The sequence below is a fragment of the Rutidosis leptorrhynchoides genome, chromosome 3, assembly GCF_046630445.1.
Source record: "Rutidosis leptorrhynchoides isolate AG116_Rl617_1_P2 chromosome 3, CSIRO_AGI_Rlap_v1, whole genome shotgun sequence".
Lineage (NCBI taxonomy): Eukaryota > Viridiplantae > Streptophyta > Magnoliopsida > Asterales > Asteraceae > Rutidosis > Rutidosis leptorrhynchoides.
The window spans coordinates 519,301,975-519,316,750 of NC_092335.1; the positions used below are offsets into that span (position 1 = coordinate 519,301,975).

Below are 14,776 nucleotides of genomic sequence, written 5' to 3' on the forward strand. Positions count from 1 at the left end.
ATCTGGTAATTAAAATCACAATGCAAGAACGTATTGTAAATGATATGCGGGAAACATTTGATACATTGTGCAGAATAAATATGAAGCTTAATCCGTTGAAGTGTAGTTTTGACGAAACTGAAGGAAAATTTTTGGGCTATCTTGTCACTGAGCAGGGTATTCAAGCTAACCCAAAGAAGATAGCGGCCATTGAAAACATGATCGTGCCTAAGATGGTCAAAGAAGTGCAAAGTTTGACGGGTAAGTTAGCCGCGTTAATGCGTTTCTTGTCCAAGGCCGCTGAAAGGCAATTACCATTTTTCAAAACTTTGAAAGGCTGCTTAAAACAAAAAAGTTTTGTATGGACAAGCGAAGCTGAAACCACGTTTCAGGAAATGAAGAAGTTGTTGAAAACATTGCCTACGTTAATAGCACCAATTAAAGGCGAAATTCTTTACCTTTATATATCGATGGCAAATGAAGCTTTTGGTTCAGTTTTAGTTGCAGAAAGGGATAAAATACAAAAGCTAGTGTATTTTGTCAGTAAAGCTCTCGCGAGAAGCGAAATAAACTATGCGCCCATTGAAAAGTTTGTGTGCGCGCTTATATTAATATCGCGAAGGTTGGGGAGATATTTTCAAGGGCACCCGGTACATGTGCTAAGTAACATGTCAGTCAAGCAAGTTTTAACAAAACCAGAAATATCTTGTAGACTTGCGTTATGGGCAGTAGAGTTAGGTGCTTATGAAATCTCTTACCTTCCACGCAATGCTATAAAAGGCCAAGTTTTGGCTGATTACCTTGCAGAAATGTCTGGTGAGCTGGAGGTAATCAATGAGAGAACAGAGTTGAAGCCAGTGTAGGGTGAAACTTGGGATTTGTTTACTGATGGAGCCTCATGTGCAGAAGGTTTCGGTGCGGGTTTAGTGTTAGCAAGCCCAAGTGGTGAGGAGCACACATACGCGCTACGCTTCAATTTTGATGTAACAAATAATGAAGCTGAATATGAAGCATTGCTTGCGGGTTTAAATATCACGCATAAAATGAATGTTACCAAGTTGCGCGCTTTTACAGATTCGCAGCTAGTAGCAAATCAGTTTAGCGGCTCTTTTGATGCACATGACCCCTCAATGCAAAAATATTTGAAGTTATTGCAAGAATTAGCTGCGCGGTTTGAGAATTTTGAGCTTGCCCAAGTTCCAAGAAGTCAAAATAAGAAAGCGGACGCGTTGAGTAAGCTGGCCGCTTTAACATTTTCGCATTTTCAAAACCAAGTTTGGGTCGAGGAATTGCCAAGTAAATCAATAGACAATGATTTAATTATTGAAGAAGAACAGCCAAATTGGATAGAACCAATTCTGCAATATATCCGCAATAGTGTTTTGCCAAAAGATAAGCACGAAGCTCATTTAGTTCGTGAGCAGGCACCAATGTACATCATTCAAAATGATATTTTATATCGTAAGTCATATTGTGGCCTAATGATGCGGTGTGTTAGCCCAATTGAATCCGAAATGATAATGGATGAAGTACATAATGGTTCTTGCGCATTACATTCAGGTTATAAAACCATCGCGGCCAAAATTATGCGGATGGGTTACTTTTGGCAATCTTTATATCGCGATGTTGCAAAGATTGTTAAGCGTTGCAAGAGTTGTCAAAGGCATGCGCCGCAGAATAAGATGCCAAGGCATGATATGATTCCCGTTAATTCGCCATAGCCATTTCACAAGTGGGCTATTGACATTGTAGGACCATTTCCCGCAGGTCCTGGCAATGTCAAATTCTTAATTGTGGCATTTGACTATTTTACAAAATGGGTTGAGGCTAAGGCAGTTCACACTATCACTGGAGTGCAAGTGCGTAATTTTGTTTGGGAATATATTGTCTGCAGATTCGATATTTTACGCGAATTAGTTAGCGATGATGGTGCTCAAATAGCGAAAGATCCTTTTAAAACATGGTGCACTGATTTGAATATAGTTCAAAAGTTTACGTCAATGGCACACCCACGGGCTAATGGCTTATGTGAAGTGACTAACCGTGACATTGTGAGCGGTATTAAAAAGCGGTTGTATGAAAAGTGAACTGGTTGGGTGGATGAACTACTCAATGTTTTATGGGCGCATCGCACTACTTTCAAGAAGAGCACAAGGGAAACACCCTTTAGTTTAGTATATGGCTCTGAAGCAGTAATACCCGCTGAAATTCTTGTGCCAACGCATAGAGTTGCTAACTTTGATGAAGAAGTAAATGGTGAAGCCTTATGCGAAAATTTGAATTTAATTGAAGAGCGAAGGTTAATGGCTACTATAAGGGAGGTAAATAATAAACAGCAAATCGCCAGGTATTACAACAAAAGAGTGCGCGCATTATCTTTTGATGTAGGTGAATGGGTGCTGCGAAATAATGATGCGAGTAGAGCAGAAAAACTTGGTAAATTGGGACCTAACTGGGAAGGTCCTTATCAAGTTGTGGCAATTAATGCGGCAGGATCATATACACTCGCAGATATAGAAGGGTGAACTCTCCCTAATGCGTGGCATGCTGCTTTATTAAAGCGATATTATGCATAACTTTGCAAAAATAAAGTGTTGGCCAATGCACATGTGTATTCAAAGTGCAAAATGAGATGTAAAAAACCTGCATTTGCTATTTTTATTATGTGTTTTAATTTTAATTTTTGCAAGTCTTGATCACACTTGTAAGAATATGAAAAGTAAACACTTATAAGAATATGCGAAAGGTTTGTTTCTATTGATAAGAATAATCATACTTAGCGGAATACTTACGATATTCTATAGTATTTTGTTTTACAACGCTGGTATGTTTCGCAAAGGCTAAGTCGTGTAGTGATGAACCTGCCTACTTACTCAGAAATTAATTATCGTGAAAGGAAGTTTATTTCCTAAGTATTTGATTTTGCCATACTTAGATGCTTCGCGGTGCTAATTAATTGCCTAAGGATCGTTTTGGCGGACTTAGAAGATTCATAACGTATAAATATACACGAATACAGATTGTTTCGCAAAAGTACATACTTATTATGTGCACGATAATAAAAATTGGAAATTGCAAAGGACAAGTCCGTGTTATGAATATTATTGATAAAGCGCTATATAAATATAATTACTTGCAAAAAATAAACAACAAAATTTTTATTAATAATAATGCAGGTATAGCTGCGCGCTGTTTTTACAAGGTACATATTTGTAACACCCCGTCAAATCCCTTTAACGGAATGTTAATTCTGATCCCAGTGCTTGGCTTGACTTCTACGTAACAGCAATATTCTACAGTGGAAGCAATTAATACCTGAGAATAAAACACGCAAAACGGGTCAACAATAATGTTGAGTGAATCTACAGGTTTTAGGTAAACAATACAGTATGTTTAAGAAATAACATTTCGAAAACGTTTACTAGTGAAAGACCACCAAAGTTTAATGTTAAAGTTTTTAGACAACACTGTTTCTCGTTTCAAAAGTTTGTTGACACTACCATGTCAAATTTCAATCATTTGTAGACAACACCCTGTCAAGTTTTATCTCATTTGCTCGTAAACCATAGTTTAAATATCGTTGTATAGTATCTGAAAAACAGTTATCAGAAAAATAGTTTAATTTCTTTGACCACGAGATTCTATCGCTGCATACACCGAGCACCTGAATACTAGCATTAACCCGAGTATAGAAACCACTATACCCGCCTTTACCTCCTAAAATGTTATACACCTGTACGAGTGTATCTAATGTTCAAAATAAATGCACCACTGCTTTTATAGTGGGTGAGGTTGTTAACCTAACGGATCTGTCCATTTAAATTGTGCTTACACCGATGGTATTAAAAGTATTCAAGCTAGAGGCTTTGTGTACAAACTCAGTATGCATATGTGTAGTACTCATGTCAATATAAAAGTAATTGAAAACGTAAATATAACAACGTGTATTCTCATCCCTGAAAATATGTAAAAAGCGGGACTGTAGACTCACCTTTGAATAAAGCTCGGAATGAAAGACAAACGACTTGTACGGTTTAGACCCGAGTAATGTAACCTAAGTATATGTATTTAGGTTGGTCAATATATGTATCTTAAACAAGTGTGGTTTCATAGCATACGTTGTCTTATTGCTCGACTCGACGCGATTTAAAGTAAAAGTCAACTATATCATGCAAGTCAAACTAAGTCAACCGAAGTCAAACCAAAAGTCAAACTTGGTCAAAGTAGTCAACTAAAGTCAACATCAGTAGGTTCATGTCATATATTGGTCAACATGTCAAACCTAAGTCAAAATACGTTTTAGGTCATGAATGATCATTCTCACAATTTCAGTTTATCGTCATGCACAAAATTTATGAACACGTAGCATACGTAGCACATTATCTCATAGTACAAAATTCAAGTAAATATGACAAACTCCAGATCATAAATAGACTTAAAATAGATTCTAAAAAGTCTGGCTAGGGACTCATACGACAATTAAAAGTCAGGAATCAGAAGGGATACATTTGGGGTTTGCCAAGTCAGTTTCTGACCGCGCACTGATTTCATTTCGGCTATAACCGGAGTTAGGAACATGCAATTGATACAAGACCAGTTGCCATAGTTCAAAGAAAAATCAAAGTAACACATATCAAAAATCTAGCAACTTTTGTTTAGCCAATTGATACAGTTTATTCGTGCAAGTTGAACATTCTATTTTCAGCTCAAATCAGAATTCACATAAAGTATGGCTCTATTGTGCCCAATACATAAGGTTTCAGAGATTGAAATAAACTAACAATAAGTCACATATCATATTAAGTTTCATTTTACAGAAGTATACATACTCAATCAATATACAAAATTCAAAAAGTACAAAACCGTGTTCAATTTACAGATTCGATTCCCATTTCGTTAGTCACATTCGCATACGATTATCCGAAGATCTAGATACAATTAGCCTATGATATCTACATGAAAGATGAAGTACTTTTTTTCTATTTTTCAAATATGCAAAACTTTAATCACAGAAGTTTCCACATTTTATCATATAAGATTATTTTCATGCAAGTGCTGTATAAAACTACATTTACACTAATTTTAGCATATCTCAGGCTATACATAAGCAAATGACATGATATCCTAGTCCAAATTGAGTGTTTTTAAACTATATTTCCAGTGATATAAGTCTCACATTCCAATTCATTGTCTATCAATACCAGATTTCTGATCAAGCAACAAAAACACAACGATAATTCAAATCGACATAACTTAATCATACGGAAACGAAATCAAGCAAATCCAAAGCCTAAACTCAATAGTTTTTCGCAAGGAATCTGATTATAACATCATAATTAACATTTGAAAAACTTAATTTTTCTGATCAACAAATACAAATTCGTTTTTAAACCCTAGCGCATCAAACAATCAAAACAACGATTACAATTAACACGTACGCGTATAGACTTGAGCAATTGACAACATAACTATGAAACTTTATAAAAATCAGATTTTTAAGAATTAGGGTTCATGCAAATATACCTTAGATCGCCAAATAAATTACACCAATACGTAGAGGATAACGCGAATTGAAACTTTGATGTTGAACTCTTAAACTAAAAAGCAAAAATTGATGGTGCTATTGGATGGTGATGGGCGACGGTTCATGGGGGAGGGGAAGAAATCGACTGCACAAAAATTTGGGTAGGATATAATGCAGTTTAGGTTTAACACATACTATTTATATTAGGGTTTAACTAATACTAATTACAAATAAGTCCCCTAAGTTGCAAAAATTTAAACATATGGGGTGGGGAGAGGGGGTTCGGCCGTGGCCCACATGGGAAATATTCCTGAGCTCGTATTATCTAATTCCTTGTGATCGTGGTCCGTTTTAAGTGTCGTTTAGTCGTACCGAAGGCCCGGAACGCTAACCCGATCGTTAAACGCAACCAATTGTCTAATTTATTAAAAACCCAATAAATTAAATATTTTAAAAAGTTAATAATTAATAAAATTAATTATTAAAATAAACCCGAGCGTTTCGTTGCTCAAAAAGCTATTATCATAATCGTACCGTTTTTATCATATTTCATTATCCGAAATATTTATTTGAATTAATATCAACCCTTATTAATTACTAAAACCCTCTGAAGATCAAGTACGCATTTAATACACGTAAATGCATAAAAGTTAAATAATCGCCGTTAAATAAACTAACGGAAGGTTAACGAAAGTAACGAAAAAATCAGGGTTGTTACATTACCCACCTGTTATTGAAAATTTCATAACGAAATTTTAGTGATCGTCCGCTGAAGTGGTTTCCTAGAGAAACAATTGCAGATACTTCAACCTCATCTGGTCTTCAGGCTCCCACGTGAACTCTGGTCCTCTTCTCGCGTTCCACCGAACCTTAACGATAGGAATTCTGCTTTGCTTCAACTGTTTGACCTCACGGCCCAAGATTTCAACAGATTCCTCAATGAAATGAAGTTTGTCGTCGATACGTAGTTCATCTAAAGGAAAAAATCAAATTATCATCGGCTAGGCACTTCTTAAGATTGGATACATAGAAAACGTCATGAATACCGCTGAGTGTTTGTGGCAGTTCCAATCTGTAAGCTACTGATCCAACTCTTTCAGTTATCTCAAACGGTCCAATATATCTAGGACTCAGTTTACCTCGTTTCCCAAATCGTACAACACCCTTCCAAGGTGATACCTTAAGCATAACCTTGTCACCAACTTGGAACTCTATGTCCTTTTGTCTAACATCGACGTAACTCTTTTGACGACTTCGAGCCGTTCTCAATCATTCCTAAATCTGTAGAACTTTCTCCGTTGTCTCCTGAATAATCTCAGGACCTGTCAACTGACTATCTCCTAACTCGCTCCAACAAACGGGAGATCTACACTTCCTTCCATATAATGCCTCGAAAGGTGCAGCTTTAATACTCGCATGGTAGCTGTTATTGTATGAGAACTCCGCTAGTGGTAAATACTTATCCCATCCGTTTCCGAAATCAATGACACACGCTCTCAACATGTCCTCAAAAGTCTAAATAGTTCGTTCGCTTCCATCTAAACGGGTCCCCATTGCTTTCTGTAATGATTGCCAAAACCTGGAAGTAAATCTGCTATCGCGGTTGGATATAATGGATATAGGCATTCCATGCCTAGAGACTACTTAATGTAGATCTGAGCCAACTTCTCTATTTTATCGGTTTCTCTTATCGGTAAGAAGTGTGCGGACTTAGTGAGACGATCCACGATAACCCAAATGGTATCGTGACCTCCCGCCGTTCTCAGCAGCTTCGTAATAAAGTCCATGGAAATTCCTTCCCACTGAAATGTCCCGTTCTTATTGATTAAAAACGTTCCATATTACTTGATTTCGTTGCGAGGTTTTGACCTCTATATGAGACGTTTTTCAAAGACTGCATTCATTTTTAAAACAAACCATAACCTTTATTTCATAAATAAAGGTTTAAAAAGCTTTACGTAGATTATCAAATAATGATAATCTAAAATATCCTGTTTACACACGACCATTACATAATGGTTTACAATACAAATATGTTACATCGAAATCAGTTTCTTGAATGCAGTTTTTACACAATATCATACAAACATGGACTCCAAATCTTGTCCTTATTTTAGTATGCAACAGCGGAAGCTCTTAGTATTCACCTGAGAATAAACATGCTTTAAACGTCAACAAAAATGTTGGTGAGTTATAGGTTTAACCTATATATATCAAATCGTAACAATAGACCACAAGATTTCATATTTCAATACACATCCCATACATAGAGATAAAAATCATTCATATGGTGAACACCTGGTAACCGACATTAACAAGATGCATATATATAAGAATATCCCCATCATTCCGGGACACCCTTCGGATATGATATAAATTTCGAAGTACTAAAGCATCCGGTACTTTGGATGGGGTTTGTTAGGCCCAATAGATCTATCTTTAGGATTCGTGTCAATTAGGGTGTATGTTCCCTAATTCTTAGATTACCAGACTTAATAAAAAGGGGCATATTCGATTTCAATAATTCAACCATAGAATGTAGTTTCACGTACTTGTATCTATTTTGTAAATCATTTATAAAACCTGCATGTATTCTCATCCCAAAAATATTAGATTTTAAAAGTGGGACTATAACTCACTTTCACAGATTTTTACTTCGTCGGGAATTAAGACTTGGCCCCTGGTTGATTCACGAACCTATAACAATATATACATATATATCAAAGTATGTTTAAAATATATTTACAACACTTTTAATATATTTTGATGTTTTAAGTTTATTAAGTCAGCTGTCCTCGTTAGTAACCTACAACTAGTTGTCCACAGTTAGATGTACAGAAATAAATTGATAAATATTATCTTGAATCAATCCACGACCCAGTGTATACGTATCTCAGTATTGATCACAACTCAAACTATATATATTTTGGAATCAACCTCAACCCTGTATAGCTAACTCCAACATTCACATATAGAGTGTCTATGGTTGTTCCGAAATATATATAGATGTGTCGACATGATAGGTCGAAACATTGTATACGTGTCTATGGTATCTCAAGATTACATAATATACAATACAAGTTGATTAAGTTATGGTTGGAATAGATTTGTTACCAATTTTCACGTAGCTAAAATGAGAAAAATTATCCAATCTTGTTTTACCCATAACTTCTTCATTTTAAATCCGTTTTGAGTGAATCAAATTGCTATGATTTCATATTGAACTCTATTTTATGAATCTAAATAGAAAAGTATAGGTTTATAGTCGGAAAAATAAGTTACAAGTTATTTTTGTAAAGGTAGTCATTTCAGTCGAAAGAACGACGTCTAGATGACCATTTTAGAAAACATACTTCCACTTTGAGTTTAACCATAATTTTTGGATATAGTTTCATGTTCATAATAAAAATCATTTTCTCAGAATAACAACTTTTAAATCAAAGTTTATCATAGTTTTTAATTAACTAACCCAAAACAGCCCGCGGTGTTACTACGACGGCGTAAATCCGGTTTTACGGTGTTTTTCGTGTTTCCAGGTTTTAAATCATTAAGTTAGCATATCATATAGATATAGAACATGTGTGTAGTTAATTTTAAAAGTCAAGTTAGAAGGATTAACTTTTGTTTGCGAACAAGTTTAGAATTAACTAAACTATGTTCTAGTGATTACGGGTTTAAACCTTCGAATAAGATAGTTTTATATATATGAATCGAATGATGTTATGAACATAATTACTACCTCAAGTTTAGTAGGTAAACCTACTGGAAGTGACAAGAAATGATCTAGCTTCAAAGGATCTTGGATGGCTTGAAAGTTCTTGAAGTAGGATCATGACACAAAAACAAGTTCAAGTAAGATTTTTACTCGAATTAAGATAGTTTATAGTTATAGAAATTGAATCAAAGTTTGAATATGAATATTACCTTGAATAAGAAAGATAACCTACTGTATATAACAAAGGTTTCTTGATCTTAGATGATTACTTGGAATGGATTAGAAAGCTTGGAAGTAAATTAGTAAACTTGAAGGGATTTTTGAAGTGTTCTTGAAGTGTTCTTCCTATGATGATTATAGCTTGATTCTTGAAGTGATTTTTGATGAAGATGATGATTAACTACTGGAAAAATACGTTCATAATAGTATGTGTGTGTTGAGAGAGAATTAGAAAGAGAATTGGAAGTGAAATGGAGTGAATGATGAGTGGTAATTGGTGAGTGGTGAGTGGGGTTAAAAGGAGTTCTAGTTAGTTGACTAGCTCATGGTAGAAGTTAAAATTTATTAGTCTTACATGACATAATCAAGAGTGAAATCCCATGCTAGTTCCTATTGGTATATACTCATAGTAAGTACGTTTTGAAGCTGTGTATAATACGGGTAAGAATACGACTAGAATTCTTGATGAAAGAAAAGAATGGAAAAGTAACTGTAACCATTTTCGTTAAGTATGAGTGTTTTGATATATGTCTTGAAGTCTTCCAAAAGTATTTTAATACATCTAAATACACTACATGTATATACATTTTAACTGAGTCGTTAAGTCATCGTTAGTCGTTACATGTAAGTGTTGTTTTGAAACCTTTAAGTTAACGATCTCAATTAATGTTGTTAACCCATTGTTTATTATATCTAATGAGATGTTAAATTATTATATTATCATGATATTATGATATATTAATATATCTTAATATGATATATATACATTTAAATGTCGTTACAACGATAATCGTTACATATATGTCTCGTTTCGAAATCCTTAAGTTAGTAGTCTTGTTTATATGTATATAACTCATTGTTAATATACTTATGGAGATACTTACTTATCATAATCTCATGTTAACCATATGTATATCCATATATATATTGTCATGTCATTTTTAAAAGTTTTAACGTTCGTGAATCGCCGGTCAACTTGGGTGGTCAATTGTCTATATGAAACATATTTCAATTAATCAAGTCTTAACAAGTTTGATTGCTTAACATGTTGGAAACATTTAATCATGTAAATATCAATCTCAATTAATATATATAAACATGGAAAAGTTCGGGTCACTACAGTACCTACCCGTTAAATAAATTTCGTCCCGAAATTTTAAGCTGTTGAAGGTGTTGACGAATCTTCTGGAAATAGATGCGGGTATTTCTTCTTCATATGATCTTCATGCTCCCAGGTGAACTCGGGTCCTCTACGAGCATTCTATCGAACCTTAACAATTGGTATCTTGTTTTTCTTAAGTCTTTTAACCTCACGATCCATTATTTCGACGAGTTCTTCGATGAATTGGAGTTTTTCGTTGATTTGGATTTCATCTAACGGAATAGTGAGATCTTCTTTAGCAAAACATTTCTTCAAATTCGAGACGTGGAAAGTGTTATGTACAGCCGTGAGTTGTTGAGGTAACTCAAGTCGGTAAGCTACTGGTCCGACACGATCAATAATCTTGAATGGTCCAATATAACTTGGATTTAATTTCCCTCGTTTACCAAATCGAACAACGCCTTTCCAAGGTGCAACTTTAAGCATGACCATCTCTCCAATTTCAAATTCTATATCTTTTCTTTTAATGTCAGCGTAGCTCTTTTGTCGACTTTGGGCGGTTTTCAACCGTTGTTGAATTTGGATGATCTTCTCGGTAGTTTCTTGTATAATCTCCGGACCCGTAATCTGTCTATCCCCCACTTCACTCCAACAAATCGGAGACCTGCACTTTCTACCATAAAGTGCTTCAAACGGCGCCATCTCAATGCTTGAATGGTAGCTGTTGTTGTAGGAAAATTCTGCTAATGGTAGATGTCGATCCCAACTGTTTCCGAAATCAATAACACATGCTCGTAGCATGTCTTCAAGCATTTGTATCGTACTTTCGCTCTGCCCATCAGTTTGTGGATGATAGGCAGTACTCATGTCTAGACGAGTTCCTAATGCTTGCTGTAATGTCTGCCAGAATCTTGAAATAAATCTGCCATCCCTATCAGAGATAATAGAGATTGGTATTCCATGTATGGAGACGACTTCCTTCAAATACAGTCGTGCTAACTTCTCCATCTTGTCATCTTCTCTTATTGGCAGGAAATGTGCTGATTTGGTGAGACGATCAACTATTACCCAAATAGTATCAAAACCACTTGCAGTCCTTGGCAATTTATTGATGAAATCCATGGTAATGTTTTCCCATTTCCATTCCGGGATTTCGGGTTGTTGAAGTAGACCTGATGGTTTCTGATGCTCAGCTTTGACCTTAGAACACGTCAAACATCCTCCTACGTATTTAGTAACATCGGCTTTCATACCCGGCCACCAAAAATATTTCCTGAGATCCTTGTACATCTTCCCCGTTCCAGGATGTATTGAGTATCTGGTTTTATGAGCTTCTCTAAGTACCATTTCTCTCATATCTCCAAATTTTGGTACCCAAATCCTTTCAGCCCTATACCGGGTTCCGTCTTCCCGAATATTAAGATGTTTCTCCGATCCTTTGGGTATTTCATCCTTTAAATTTCCCTCTTTTAAAACTCCTTGTTGCGCCTCTTTTATTTGAGTAGTAAGGTTATTATGAATCATTATATTCATAGATTTTACTCGAATGGGTTCTCTGTCCTTCCTGCTCAAGGCATCGGCTACCACATTTGCCTTCCCCGGGTGGTAACGAATCTCAAAGTCGTAATCATTCAATAATTCAATCCACCTACGCTGCCTCATATTCAGTTGTTTCTGATTAAATATGTGTTGAAGACTTTTGTGGTCGGTATATATAATACGTTTGACCCCATATAAGTAGTGCCTCCGAGTCTTTAATGCAAAAACAACCGCGCCTAATTCCAAATCATGCGTCGTATAATTTTGTTCGTGAATCTTCAATTGTCTAGACGCATAAGTAATCACCTTCGTTCGTTGCATTAATACACAACCGAGACCTTGCTTTGATGCGTCACAATAAATCACAAAATCATCATTCCCTTCAGGCAATGACAATATAGGTGCCGTAGTTAGCTTTTTCTTCAATAACTGAAACGCTTTCTCTTGTTCATCATTCCATTCAAATTTCTTCCCTTTATGCGTTAATGCAGTCAAGGGTTTTGCTATTCTGGAAAAGTCTTGGATGAACCTTCTGTAGTAACCAGCTAGTCCTAAAAACTGGCGTATGTGTTTCGGAGTTTTCGGGGTTTTCCACTTTTCAACAGTTTCTATCTTTGCCGGATCCACCTTAATACCTTCTTTGTTCACTATGTGACCGAGGAATTGAACTTCTTCCAACCAAAATGCACACTTTGAAAACTTAGCGTACAATTCTTCCTTCCTCAATACTTCTAACACCTTTCTCAAATGTTCACCGTGTTCTTGGTCATTCTTTGAGTAAATAAGTATGTCATCAATGAAAACAATGACAAACTTGTCAAGGTATGGTCCACACACTCGGTTCATAAGGTCCATGAACACAGCTGGTGCATTAGTTAAACCAAACAGCATGACCATAAACTCGTAATAACCGTAACGTGTTCTGAAAGCAGTCTTTGGAATATCATCTTCTTTCACCCGCATTTGATGATACCCGGAACGTAAGTCAATCTTTGAATAAACAGACGAGCCTTGTAGTTGATCAAATAAGTCGTCGATTCTCGGTAGTGGGTAGCGGTTCTTGATGGTAAGTTTGTTCAACTCTCGGTAGTCGATACACAACCTGAATGTACCATCTTTCTTCTTGACAAACAAAACAGGAGCTCCCCACGGTGATGTACTTGGTCGAATGAAACTACGCTCTAAAAGTTCTTGTAATTGGCTTTGCAGTTCTTTCATCTCGCTGGGTGCGAGTCTGTAAGGAGCACGAGCTATTGGTGCAGCTCCTGGTACAAGATCTATTTGAAATTCAACGGATCGCTGTGGGGGTAATCCCGGTAATTCTTTCAGAAATACATCAGGAAATTCTTTTGCAATGGGAACATCATTGATGCTCTTTTCTTCAGTTTGTACTTTCTCGACGTGTGCTAGAATAGCATAGCAACCTTTTCTTATTAGTTTTTGTGCCTTCAAATTACTAATAATATGTAGCTTCGTGTTGCCCTTTTCTCCGTACACCATTAAGGGTTTTCCTTTTTCTCGTATAATGCGAATTGCATTTTTGTAACAAACGATCTCTGCTTTCACTTCTTTCAACCAGTCCATACCGATTATCACATCAAAACTCCCTAACTCTACTGGTATCAAATCAATCTTAAATGTTTCGCTAACCAGTTTAATTTCTCGATTCCGACATATATTATCTGCTGAAATTAATTTACCATTTGCTAATTCGAGTAAAAATTTACTATCCAAAGGCGTCAATGGACAACTTAATTTAGCACAAAATCTCTACTCATATAGCTTCTATCCGCACCCGAATCAAATAAAACGTAAACAGATTTATTGTCAATAAGAAACGTACCCGTAACAAGCTCCGGGTCTTCCTGTGCCTCTGCCGCATTAATATTGAAAACTCTTCCGCGGCCTTGTCCATTCGTGTTCTCCTGGTTCGGGCAATTTCTAATAATGTGGCCCGGTTTTCCACATTTATAACAAACTACATTGGCATAACTTGCTCCGACACTACTTGCTCCGCCATTACTCGTTCTGACACCATTTGTTCCTTTCGTTCTATTAACCCCTGGTCCGTAGACCTCACACTTCGCCGCGCTATGACCATTTCTTTTACACTTGTTGCAAAATTTGGTGCAGAACCCCGAGTGATACTTTTCACACCTTTGGCATAGCTGCTTCTGATTGTTGTTGTTGTTGCGGTTATTATTGTTGTTGGGATGATTGTTGTAGTTGCTGTTGTTGTTGTTGTTGTTGTTGGGCCGTTTGTTGTAGTTGCGATTGATGTTGCGATTGTTGGGATAATTGTTGTAATTGCTGTTGTTGTTGTATTGGTGATTCTTATCACCGTTTTCCTCCCACCTTCTTTTGACTTGCTTCACATTGGCCTCTTCAGCAGTCTGTTCTTTAATTCTTTCTTCAATCTGGTTCACTAGTTTGTGAGCCATTCTACATGCCTGTTGTATGGAGGCGGGCTCGTGTGAACTTATATCTTCTTGGATTCTTTCCGGTAATCCTTTCACAAACGCGTCGATCTTCTCTTCCTCATCTTCGAATGCTCCCGGACACAATAGGCACAATTCTGTGAATCGTCTTTCGTACGTGGTAATATCAAATCCTTGGGTTCGTAACCCTCTAAGTTCTGTCTTGAGCTTATTGACCTCGGTTCTGGGACGATACTTCTCGTTCATCAAGTGCTTGAATG

The 14,776-nt window shown here is 36.3% G+C and overlaps 1 protein-coding gene across 1 annotated transcript; it reads left to right on the forward strand.

Moving 5' to 3' along the window:
* The first annotated feature begins 80 nt into the window (after positions 1 to 80).
* On the forward strand, positions 81 to 2,504 carry LOC139901877 (uncharacterized). Its single transcript, XM_071884547.1, has 5 exons — positions 81 to 795; positions 886 to 1,440; positions 1,540 to 1,642; positions 1,874 to 2,037; positions 2,173 to 2,504. Exons 1-5 carry the CDS (start codon positions 81 to 83, stop codon positions 2,502 to 2,504), a joined length of 1,869 nt encoding a protein of 622 aa, XP_071740648.1.
* Positions 2,505 to 14,776: the final 12,272 nt, after the last annotated feature.